The sequence below is a fragment of the Nicotiana tomentosiformis genome, chromosome 1, assembly GCF_000390325.3.
Source record: "Nicotiana tomentosiformis chromosome 1, ASM39032v3, whole genome shotgun sequence".
NCBI classification, from domain to species: domain Eukaryota; kingdom Viridiplantae; phylum Streptophyta; class Magnoliopsida; order Solanales; family Solanaceae; genus Nicotiana; species Nicotiana tomentosiformis.
In genome coordinates, this window is record NC_090812.1 from 12,377,233 (window position 1) to 12,389,921 (window position 12,689).

The window sequence follows — 12,689 nt, forward strand, 5'->3', positions numbered from 1 at the left end:
CAAACTCTCCCCAAAGTGTCGATGCATCGTCCTCGGTTGGTGTAACTATCTCAACAAGTCGAGCATCATGTTGAGATGATGAGGATCATCGTCTTCTATGTAGAGAAGCTCCCTCATCACTAGCTTCTTCATCATCGTCGATCGTTATTGTGTCTATGACCGACTCAGAAGGAGGTCCAGTCACCATCGCTACCAAAGATGACTTGGGGGCATTGGTCCTCGCCCTCTTATTCTTTTGCCCGGCCACGGATGAGCGTCTTCTCTTTGGTTATTTGTCCTCTGATCGGGGACTCCGTAAAGATACATTTGCGCCCAAAGCAGGCCCGGAGACATCTGTTCGTGTAAGTGCCTCCTAAAGCAGCCTCGCTGCATCAACAGGATCAGCCAAGACGTCCTCCTCGGGAACAACAACATAGCCCACAGGTAGACCTAATTTCATAGACAAGTTATAAGGGATCAATTAAGTTCTTCACATGAAATATTGAAACAAGGTGAGTTTGAATTACCATAATTCTTGGCCTTCCACCCGTATTTAGGGGTCAGTTCTTTCCACAAGCGAGTTTCGGGCGTCGTAACGTCCAAAGAAAATATTATAAGAATATTTAGTTGCTGAAACCTTCAACCACCGGTGGGATCCATCGAGTTGCTGAAACAGGCGAAGGATGGAGGATCAATACGATTATATAAGAATATTTAGTAAAAGGAAATATTAAACAAAGAGCTTACGAGTGCGGTTCCAAGCGACCGGAAAGGATGAAGTTGTTGCCGGAATGATGTCGTTGGTAGCAGCAATAACAAACCATTCCATCCACCCACGGTTTATTGTCATCATCCATGCTAGACAACAGAGCATGGTGGACACGCTTGCAGAGGTTTATCATTCCTCCGCGAAAGATCTTAGGAGAATAGAGATTCATCATATGAGCTAAGGTTAGCTCTTCTCTAGTCTCCTGGCACAAACGCCGAAGGCAAGCAACTGTCCTCCACACAAAAGGACTTACTTGTGCCAAACACTTGGTAGCGGAGGCAAAACTCCGCAATCACGGAGTCAAGCTCTCCGCTCAAAGAGAACGCACCCAAAGTAAAGGGATGCGTGTAAAAATATGTAAAACCCTCCTTGGGTAGGGTCACTCACTCTGATAGATCAGGAGCAATAATATCCAAGTTATGGCAGCGACAGTCTTCCTTCAAAGTAGGAATGCTAAAAGGACGGATGGAAAAAGGATACCTACCGACGGCCCATGTACGAGAGTTAGTAGCAGGGAATTTCTCTTCAAAGTTTTTTGTGGTAATACGACTTTTAGGGATGATGGAGCCCACTGTTAGAGGAGCAGAGTCCTCGGCCTTGTTCTTGTTCTTTGAAAAACCGGTATGCTTTGAGGAAGAAGACATTGTATGGAAGAAGGAGAAGGTTTTTGTTTGAAGAGAATTAGAGAAAAGATGAAGAGCAAGATGCAAGTCAGATAAGGGAAGCTTGAAAAATTATAGAGTATAAGGAAAAAGGTTGATGCGTATAAGTAAAAGTTTTGGCGGCTAAATTCATGGCCATGATTATCTCAATAATCGGCAAAAGCTGTGCTGAATCGTGGGATGACACGTGTTCGAGACATTAAATGCGGAGAGACGTGCGTCTAATCAACCGTCAGAAGCCATCAGAGGGAATTATAGTAATTCCCGCCAAAAAAGTATTTCTACCAACTTCTCGGTAATACAAAGTTATGTCACCGGGAAGCAGAGATGCTATTTGTATAGGGTAAAATATGCTATGACACGTGACATCCAAAAAAAGCGACACGTGAAACCCAAGACGGGGGATGGCCAAAGACCGAAGGTAACTGTTTCGTTTGTCACCGGAAAGAATAACGCTCACAAAGATGTAATAAATGCTCTTCGCCCGGTAGCATTTAATAGAGAATATTCCCTGGCATTAAAAGCGAATACCCGTTAAAGAGAATTTGGCATTTATGTTCACCGTTACATCTTCATCAATGACCCTCATAATTGATATTAAAGAAGGGCACGATCCTAGGACCTACTTCCCTAGACATAACTATAAATAGTGAGCTCAGTTATCATTGTAAGGGAACATGAATTTTCTGGAAAACTTACGTTACATTCTATACAAAGCTTAATACAATCTTATCTTCTTACCTTTTGATTTCGTTGTTGTTGTGCCCGAAAACCCTGTTCCCGGAACTGTAGCTTCTGCTGTTTCGTCTACATCCTAAGACTAAGTATTGCATAATTCTTCGATTATTTTATTATTTCAGGATCAAATTAATTCACTTATCTAGAAATCACATATAAATTCAACTGTACCATTTTACGGGGAAACATCAATATATTTTACATTTTAGGGATAAGAGAAGAGAAATTCACCATAGTTTATAAACAATTTAACATATACATTATCTTTAAAAATTTCAGGAGTTAAAATTATAAAATTAAATAGGATGGAGGAAAATGTGTTGATTAGTTTTGGCTACTTTATAAAGGAAAAGAAAAACAAAAAGTACTATCAAAGTCAAAATGTTCCCATTTCTTTTTGGTTAAAAAGCAAAAGATAATTGTTGAAGTGGGACTTTGAGCCCGTTTGGATTTGCCTAAAAAAAGTGGCTTTTAAGTTAAGTGCTTAAAAGCATTTTATAAGTGCTGGAACTTATTTTATAAATAAGCAGTTACGTGTTTGGATAAAAGTACTAAAACTGAAAACAAGCTGATGAAGTGTTTGGTAAACAAGTGCTGGTAAGCACTTTTTCTTGTTAAAATGACTGAAATATCCTTAAAGTTGTTAACATTATAAAGATGATGATGAAAGATTTGATTTTAGAATATAGTTACACCATTTTTTTTTTTAAAAAGGAAGGATTCAACGGCCAAAAAAATAAAATATTATGGAACCAAAAAAAGAAGTTAAAAGAACAATATTTATAAAATATTGGAATGTATCAAACATTATTTAAAAAACTATTGTTTGCTTCACGTTAAGAACTTCAAGAAATTGACAAATATTGGAGAATGACAGTAGCAAAGTCAAGATGAAGAACGAAGATTAGAAGTTTAGAACTGACATAATGAATGTGACGGTGGAGGGAGCAGCACTGGGGAAGAAAGAAAGGAAAGAGAAAAGAAGGAAAAATAATGAATGAAAGTGTAAAGAAAGAAATGAAAGGAAAAGAGAGGAAAGTTATGGAAGAAGACGAAGAAGAAAGCAGAGGCTGCTGCAACAAGAGTGGAGAAAAGAAAAGATAGTATGTTGTAGGGTTTTCTACTGAGGGGTAATTCCGGGATTAAGAAAAATTATAAGGGATAAGAATGCAATATCCTTAGTCAAAGCAATATGGCTTTTAAGCCAATTTCGAAAAAGTTAGATTTTTCAACTTATTGGTTTTGATTTTTTTTAAGGTATTTTTTTGATTGCCAAACACTTTCACAAGTTAAAAACTGCTTTTAAGCTGATTTGACCAGTTTTTAAGCCCATCCAAACAGGCTCTTTAACTAATTCCTGCGTGAAAAGGAAGACTGTTTTAATAGCATTACTCCTAATTCCTATTGAGGGATTTCTATTTAGACTTTTGCCGAACTTCTATTTACGTTATTAGCTAAAAAGGTTAAGAAATTTGCTTTAAAGCAATCTGTTTAGGTAACAAATCCAAGTTTTATTAGCTAAATAAGTTAAGAAATTAGTTCTGAAGTTCGGTTTTCCTGCTTAGACTTCACATACAGCAACTTGCTAACTAAGTGGATAAATTTGCATAAATGCAAAAAAAAACTCTAGTAGGCAGGGGCCGGAGGCACATGGGTGCAAAGGGGTTCGTCGAAAAATTATACTATATAAATTAGGTATTTTTTTTAATTATATATAAGTTGTTGAATCCATTTAGCATAAGAAATTCTCTTTTTAAATCTCCCTATATAAATTTTTAGCTACGCCACGGTTCATAATATGGAAGTTCTATAATGATAATGTAAATGACAAGACCAGCATGATCATTACACTTTTTAGTTCATGGGACTCATCTACCTTTTATCTTCTTTAGCGGGAAGTACTTTGCTAATTTGCTAATAATAGGAAAATAAAAGGAGTCTTTCACAAAAGACAGTTTCCAATAATTTTTCTATGATTATTTACATTTCCTAAGAAATATCTTTCTTTTGGTTCCTACTCGGTGTTTGCTACATAAATTGAAATCTCGGTTAATTTGTTCACGTCGTATAAGACTTATTAAAGAAAAAACACTTCATATTAAGTTTTTCTTTTGTCATTCTTAAAATTCGAATTGAGATTTCTAGTGTTGAGTGGAGAAATCCTATACAACGCCGAGTAATTATATAAAAAACTAAAAAATAGCAAATGCCCATATGTTGTGCACCAAGAACAACAACTCCTGCTCCCTCCGCCACCTACGAATTAAACAAAGCCACGCCTCTTAAGCTCCAGTTATATCTATACGTGGCACTAGATCATTGGTTAAACCACCTCCCCAACAAAAAAACAAAAAAATTATACACACAGAAAGATTGTGCGCCCCACAAATCTCATCTGCTGAGCAACTGTATGCACTTCTTCTTCAACTTCTAAAATTTTCTGCAACTATACATACAGTTTTCTGTATCTATATTCAAAACCCAACAAATGGTGAAGTTGTAGATAGAGAAAAAATTAGTGAGCTAAAAGCTTGGGCGAAATGCCCACGTCACCTGAAGAAAACCCTAACCCTAAGATTAAATTACCGGCGCCGGCGAAGAAACGGCGGTCGAGCTTATCGGACATATGGTACAACAAGGATCCTCAGGCGTTGAAGCAATTAGTGCTTCAAATGCGAGCTCAATCGGTTTCTAATTCAACTACTCCACCTTCTGAGCCCGATTCTGATACCCAAACCCTAACCCTAGACGACCCGGAATCGACCCGTTTCAGCTCTTTACCTCCGGATTATACTGCCTTGCTCTCTGATGAGTTGCTGTTGAGTGTGCTTTCGAAGGTTCCAGAACAGCAACAGCACATTTCGAATTCATTGGTTTGTAAGCGTTGGTGTAAGCTTAGTGGGAAGTTGGTTAGGTCTATTAAGCTGTTAGATTGGGAATTTTTGGAATCTGGGAGGCTAAGTTATAGGTTCCCGGGTTTAATTGACGTTGACCTAGTTCGAGCTTGTGTGAAATCAAGGAGGAATTCGGGGATTGTTATGAGTCATAGGCTCGTTTCGTTGCATTTGGATTCGAGCTTTGTCAATGGAGGGTTTGTTAGGAAAGACGGGTTTTTGGGGAAAGAGGTGGTTGATGGAGGGGTTAAGGTTTTAGTTGAGGGTTGTGCTAATTTAAGGAGAATGGTGTTGATGAATGTGAGTGTAGAGGGGCTGAGTTATTTGGGGGAAAAGTGTGAAACTTTGCAGGAGTTGGAATTGCATTTCTGTGATGACTTTGCATTGAAGGGGTTGTTTGGTTGTAGGAATTTGCAGATAGTGAAATTGGTTGGTTGCATTGATGGGTTGTATAATTCAATGGTTTCGGATATAGGGTTGACTATTTTGGCTCAAGGGTGTAGGCGTTTATTGAAGCTTGAGCTGGTCGGATGCGAAGGAAGCTATGATGGGATCAAAGCAATTGGGCAGTGCTGTCAGATGCTAGAGGAATTGGTACTTTGTGATCATAGGATGGATGGTGGGTGGTTGTCAGCTCTGTCATATTGTAGCAACTTGAAAACTTTGAAGCTTCATTGTTGTAAGGTTTTGGATTCAAGTCCTGGCCTTGATGAGCACTTGGGTTCCTGTTCTACTCTCGAGGAGCTACATTTAGAGCAGTGTCAATTACGGGACAAGCAAGGTGTGAGAGCATTGTTTCTGGTCTGTGAAACTGTTCGAGAGCTTGTCTTTAGGGACTGTTGGGGATTAGACAACACTATATTTGCCGCTGCAAGTGTTTGTCGGTATGAACACATTTTGATTCTGTTTATATATGGTATCGCCAGTACTACTTCTCTAACTTGAACAGATGGTCACCTGATGAATTTTAGATTGACGTATTTTTTTAAAATAATGAATGCATGTAGAGAATGGAAAATTTGCTGAATATATAAGGAAAATTTCATCTTTAATAATTGACTGAACAACTTTTTCGGGAGAATCTCTCTGTTGCAAACACAAATGAGATACATGCATATTCTTATCCAGCCTTTAGAAGAGACTTGTTTTGTCCTTTGTTGATTAAAATACGGTGTTATTAATCTAAAAGGAGGGCACTAATCAATCTTGAGATGAGATAAATTATCATCATTAAATGCACAAAGTGCTCTATAATCAGTTTGAGAACTAATATTTCTTTTTATACTATATTTATTTATATTTTGGAAGCTTTTCTTTAAAGAAAACAACCAACTGCAGTCAAGTGCTATTTTTACTGCTGATTTGATACAGAGCATCTCTTTCTTAAACAGGCATATGCATCTAGCTTGTCCATGAACTTCATAAGTAGAATGATAATGTAGTAAGTGTTAGCTGACACTGTTCCAAGATTAATGGGAACTTTTTTCTTTTCTAGGAGCTTGAGATTTCTCTCTTTGGAAGGATGCTCCTTGCTCACGACTGAAGGATTAGATTCGGTAGTTCAGTCATGGACAGCGCTTGAAAGGCTTAGGGTAGTCTCATGTAACAATATAAAAGATAGTGAAATAACACCAGAACTAGCGACTTTATTTTCTGTTCTCAAAGAGCTAAAGTGGAGGCCAGATTCTCGGTCTTTCCTTTCATCAGGTCTTGAAGGGACTGGAATTGGGCAGAAAGGTGGTAGATCGTTGCGGAGGAAGTGAAGTGTGGGCAAACTGATGCTGAGAAATGGATTCCTTTGTACACCTTGAGAGGTTTAGCCGTGCAAATACTATGAAAATGCAAGTAATAACATTTGACGGTTTTGGCATGTGCACTCTGTCAAAACTCTGAAGATACTTTCATTGATCTTTTGCTGGTTTATAGCCAATTAACCAAATTCTCTTTAGGTTTAGAACCATATTTTTTCTCAGTTTTGTACATGGGTTAGCCTTTTTGTACCAAATACAGTGTTAGCTCTAGCTATGTGTTTTAGATATTCAGTTACTTTTTGAACAACTGGAGTATATTGTGTACGAGATTTTTAAATCTGATAAATGTACTGAATTTCTAGCAATAAAGAAGGGAGTCAAACACATTTTTACACTTTTACGTTTCATGTGGCATTGCTACTTCTTTGAACTTCGGCTGTACTTTTTCTTTTCCCCTCATTGACAGAAGAAAGAATTCTGTCTGTCTGGGTGCTGGATTGAGTGCATACTATGATTTATTATCTCTACATGCAGATCCCCCTTCAGTTAGGTTACCTTTATTTTCTAGACTTCGCATCAGACATGAATGATCTCACTATGAATCTTTTATTTGTCAACATTCTGATGAAGGTGAAGTATCGCTCTTGTGTAATTTGCTAATATCATGTGGAACTACAGAGAATTTTGAAAATGGGTCTTTGCAGGGGTTTCTTATTTCTTCTGAAATTTTCCTTCTATATGAAATACTCTAATAAAATGGGCCATTTCAAGTTCGAAACTATGCTGCAAAAGGAGGAGAGCCACAATTGTACTTGACTCTGCAAATCTCAGTCTGTGGTGATCTGAACCTCGTGATGAAGCCGTGGAGATGGGACATGAGTGGTATCACTTTGAGCAGGTACGTTAAGGTTGTGTATGTATATGATCTTCTGTCGAATGCCGCAGGTTTCATTGTTTTTCTGCCATCCGTCTATTTTTTTGCTCTCTCTAACTATGCTGATTCCCACACTATTATCCTATGAATAACAGAAAGAGAAAATTAAACAAAAGATAGTCATGCAAGAAACACCACTGCAGTGAGTTCCATATTGCGTAGCAGCTACAGAGCTACTTACTCTACCTTAAAGCAAAAAAATAAAATAAAGTGTTGGACGTGCATTTTTAAAGGTAGTATTGTATGCAGATTCATCTTATGCAATGAACAAGGTGATTTTGTAGTCTTAGCAGGACCACTCTTTTCCTCGTTTTTTTTTCCCGGAAAGGGCCTAAAATGCCCCTTTACTATACGAAATAGGACATGCTAGCTCTTCGTTAAAAGTTGGTCTCTATTTTGCCCTTGCCGTCAACAAATGGGCTCGTATATGCCCTCCATCACTATCTGGAAACTCATAAAGCCATGTGGAATATATGTGAGGGCAAGTTAGACCTAGTTCGAATTGTATTGGGGCATATATGAGTCAGTTATAATAGTCATTTCTCAAACACTTCACAACTCCATATCAGTTTACTTAGACACCTATTTGACAACACCAAACTAATTATCATATCAAGTAAACTCAGTCATAGACACAACAAATGAATGGCAATGACTTCATTAAATCCTTATACAAAAACATAATGCCATAATAAAAGACAACAATTAAGCCACAATAACACTAACATTACATATCATTTCCCACTGATCCAAAGAACATAACAAAACATCCCAATATCACACATGAAAATCCACATCTTCTTCCGAAATTTAGCATCAAGCACAACTGAGTACTCTAAATCGGTCACTTTCTTCATTAGAACATTTCTTTCCAATTCCAAGGCTTCTATTCATCCATGATCGACGAGCATTATAACATTCTCAAGATCAAATTTTCCTTTGGAGAGCATTTCTTTCACGGATTAGAGCTTCCTTTTCCTTCTTTAAACTGCATATGAGATTTGAAACTCTAGGAGGAAGCTCTTCATCTTGCCATTCCCAATAGGAATATTTTTCATCCTAAAAACCAAAAATAAATAAAACAAATTTACAAGCAAATCGGAATAATTAAAAGAACCCATCAAAATATTTACTTACCTCATGCTTCGGTCACTTGAAAAACCTTCTCCCAGCATTTAAAGGAGTCCATGCCATGAAATAATTGGCAGCAAGTCTGCAATGACACCTCCTATTCGACCCCTTTGAGCTACTAGAACATTCCGACATTGTCTTTTGTTGTCTTTTGCTATGATTCGACCCCTTTGAGCTACTAGGATTTAATGAACTCATTGCAGTTCATTTGAATGTTTGTGTCTATGGCTTAGTTTATTTGCTGTGATAATTAGTTTGGTGTTGTCAAATAGGTGCCTAAGTAAACTGATATGGAGTTGTGAAGTGTTTGAGAAATGAGTATTATAACTGACTCATATATGCCCCTGTACAATTCGAACTAGGTCTAACTTGCCCTCACATATATTCCACGTGGCTTTATGAGTCTCCCGTTAGTGATGGAGGGCATATACGAGCCCATTTGTTGACGGCAAGGGCAGAATAGAGACCAACTTTTAACGAAGGGCTAGTATGTCCTATTTCATATAGTAAAGGGGCATTTTAGGCCCTTTTCCGTTTTTTTCCCAATATCAAGCAAATACATTTCTATTGTCACCTAAGAGAATCTCCAAGAAGAATAAAAATCAGTGTATTTTATGCTTCCCACCCCTATATTTAATTGGTGCTGGCCAAAAATATGACCCGTCTTTGTTTCCAGTTATTTGATTCCCTTTCCCCCACTAGATTTGGATGACTTTGCGAAGGATTATAGATATATTGCTCAGTTTGTCCATGAAGAATCATGCCTGCATTTCGGTGGTATGGTTGTTCCACTTATAATCGAGTAAATGATGCCATGTGAAACTTAAGCAAGTGTATGCTCATATGCTAAAAGGAGTTACGCCAACTGAAAACCCCTGAGGGTCAATCATCAGTGATAGAGTGTGTGTGTGTGTGTGATGCTTTAGTAAATGTATATGATCATTCACTAAAATAAGAAGCTACTTCTATTAATTTGCCTCTTGTAGCAGAAGCATTATATACAAGTAGAATGACTACCTCAATTTGTAATGTATTGACAGAGAAAGAATATTAAAATTCTCTGTTGTAGATATCATTCTAAATATCAATAAACCTGTTCAAGGGTGTGCTACACATGTTGCTCGAATGATTGTAAAGTGTCATATCATTGTACCTTTTTGCGTAATATGGCTCCTAGCAATATGTTGTATTTTTCGTGAGTTTTTGAAGCTGCTTTCTTCTTATTTAGTTGCAGGTCATGAAGTCTAACAAATTATCCAGCTTGAAGAGTTCTTCTTCTTCTACGTTTAGAAACTTCTTATTGACTTCGTGAATCATAGTGCAGGGCAATGGGCGTCTAAGTAGGACTGTTTTGAAACCAGCTTGCTGGTAGCTGGAATTTCTTGCTGCAAGTACCTTGAGGTCACACCAAGTTGGCTTCTTTGGCTTCTACTATCGAAGCTAATTGGGCTTTTGTGTTTTTTTAAGAAATGGTTTCGACATTAATAAGGCTCGAGATATCCTCTGTAGGCCACAGATAGAAATATGCCTTCAAGGTAAGAGAAAAGCGTCGATTGAAACTATGCAGAAGTTTGATGAGGGTCTGCTATGGTTACAATGTAGAACAGAGTTTGTCATCATCTCTTATTTTGCTGCCTCTCTGCCAGTCTCTTTTAATTGTGAATAAGGTGAGCAAATTATATCATCTGTCTACTGAGGGAAGTTTTGAGCCTTTTAGTGGATTTTTACTTTTCGCTGGATCTGCTGAAGTAGATGTAAATTGTAGGGGTCCAACCCCTACATTGAGGGCTAGTTCACTTCGGGGCGGAGGGTTCAAACCGCATCAGTAGGGCAGCATCCCCTTCCCCACCCCTGATGAGGGCTAGTTCAACCCCTACCTTTGGGGTGGAGGGTTCAAACCCCATCAGTAGCGTAAGTATCCCCTTCCCCCACCCCTGATGTTTTTAATTTTTATTTTTTAAAAAGATGTAAATTGTAGACTGATTCTTGCAATTGGAGTAGGTTTTCCAAGATGATGGATACATGCGGTGAACAGAACAAATGGATTTGGTATTTTTACGGGAAAAATAAGGGTCGGGGAACCTATTTACATCTAAAAATTGTTGCATTTACTTCCTCGGAACCATTTGGGAAACTAGGTGTTTTGTTTTCTTCATAGGTGTATATAAATTGTTTTATGGATGCTCAACTATGTGCGCAGAAATTCTTAAGAGTAAATGAGGACAAGCTATAATTTATTAGAATGAAACTATTCTTTTTATCCTTGAATGGTCAATTTCAAAGGTAATTTTTTATTTCTGAAAGAGGGACCATGCACATCCTAAAAGAAAGTAAAAAAGAAAAGAAAATAGTTTATTTTCTTTTTCTTCTTCAGTTATGTTATGAAAATAATTATATTGTGTATGTTCATTTATTACTCCGTTATAGATAATCTTAGAAGATTATCTATTTAGTACTCTGTTGAAGTTTATCTACAAGCAGCTGATGCACGCAGGTTGTAAGCAGCTCAATGAAATGATTTGCAGCAGTTTCTTATTAAACAAGCAGGTTGCAAGCAGCTCATGCAGACAGCTTACAAGCAGCTAAAAAAAAGCCTTACAACTGCTTCCTGAAAAGCCTCGCAGCTGCTTCCTTTCTTCTATAAATAAAGGAGTTTTCAGTTCATTATGTACGTAAGTTTGAAGTTTGAATAATATATCAGTTTCTCTCTATACTTGTCTTTACTTTACAATTTTTATTTTATAACACGTTATCAGCACGAGACTCTGCCATCTCGAGAAAATACTTTAAAAATATCAGAGAAACGCACTTTCTTTTTCTAAATAATGTCAAATCTTTCTAAACTTGAGTTTGTAGCCCTGGATATATCGGGCAAAAGCTACATGTCTTGGGTGCTTGATGCCGAAATTCATCTTGATGCGATGAGTCTGGCAGACACCATCAAAGATAAAAATCAGGCATCAAACCAAGACCGTACCAAAGCAATGATATTCCTACGCCATCACCTTGATGAGGGCCTGAAAATGGAATATCTTACTGTTAAAGATCCAGTCATACTGTGGAATAATTTGAAAGATAGATATGACCACCTGAAGATGGTCGTTCTTCCACAGGCACGCTATGATTGGACTCATCTAAGGCTACAATTCTGCTATGTTCAGAATTATTTCCCAATTGAAACTATGTGGTGATAATATTACTGATCATAATATGTTGGAGAAAACTTTCACCACTTTTCATGCCTCGAATATGCTCCTGCAGCAGCAATATCGAGAGATGAGATTTAAAAAGTATTCTGAACTTATCTCATATCTTCATGTAGCCGAGCAACATAATGGGCTATTAATGAAAAATCATGAAAGCCGACCCACTGGTTCTTGTCAATTCCTTGAAGTGAATGAGACGAACTTCCACCAAGCTAAGCGTGGAAGAGGACGTGGCCCCAGTCGTGGTCATGGTCGGGGAGGAAACTCTAATCGTGGTAATAACAATGCACCAAAGAACCCTCTTCACCACCAGCAGTGAAAAAAGGAAGGGACAAAAGCATGAAGCGGTACAAGAAGCAAAGCCAGAAAATGCATGCTATAGATGTGGAGGAAAAGGGCACTGGTCACATACATGTCGTACGCCAAAGCACCTGGTTGAGCTGTATCAAGCCTCCCTGAAGAAGACAGAGAAAAATGCTGAAGCAAATTTTATTTTTGAAGATAATTTAGACTTCATGCATTTGGATATAGCTGATTATTTTGCACTCCGAGAAGGAGAAACAAGTCATGTGATCGGTAGTGAATTTGTAGAAATGTAAATATTTTAATTTTTGTTGTTTGTAGT

The 12,689-nt window shown here is 37.7% G+C and overlaps 1 protein-coding gene and 1 long non-coding RNA gene across 2 annotated transcripts; both read left to right on the forward strand.

Annotated features, from left to right (window-relative positions):
- The first annotated feature begins 4,516 nt into the window (after nt 1-4,516).
- On the forward strand, nt 4,517-7,187 carry LOC104120948 (F-box protein At5g51380-like). The gene is made up of 2 exons (XM_009632827.4): nt 4,517-5,926; nt 6,538-7,187. The coding sequence occupies exons 1-2, from the start codon at nt 4,689-4,691 to the stop codon at nt 6,803-6,805; spliced, it is 1,506 nt and encodes a 501-aa protein (XP_009631122.1). The 5' UTR covers nt 4,517-4,688; the 3' UTR covers nt 6,806-7,187.
- A 991-nt stretch (nt 7,188-8,178) lies between these two features.
- On the forward strand, nt 8,179-11,616 carry LOC108942941 (uncharacterized). The gene is made up of 2 exons (XR_001966833.3): nt 8,179-9,640; nt 9,687-11,616. It is a non-coding gene; the product is annotated as an uncharacterized lncRNA (long non-coding RNA).
- The last annotated feature ends 1,073 nt before the right edge of the window (nt 11,617-12,689 follow it).

What these genes read in the sequence shown, in the direction of transcription:
- LOC104120948 (XM_009632827.4), top strand. Translation starts at nt 4,689, where the DNA reads ATGCCCACGTCACCTGAAGAAAACCCTAACCCTAAGATTAAATTACCG. An exon ending in GCCGCTGCAAGTGTTTGTCG is followed by an intron (nt 5,927 to 6,537) that starts GTATGAACACAT and finishes TTTCTTTTCTAG; the next exon opens with GAGCTTGAGATTTCTCTCTT.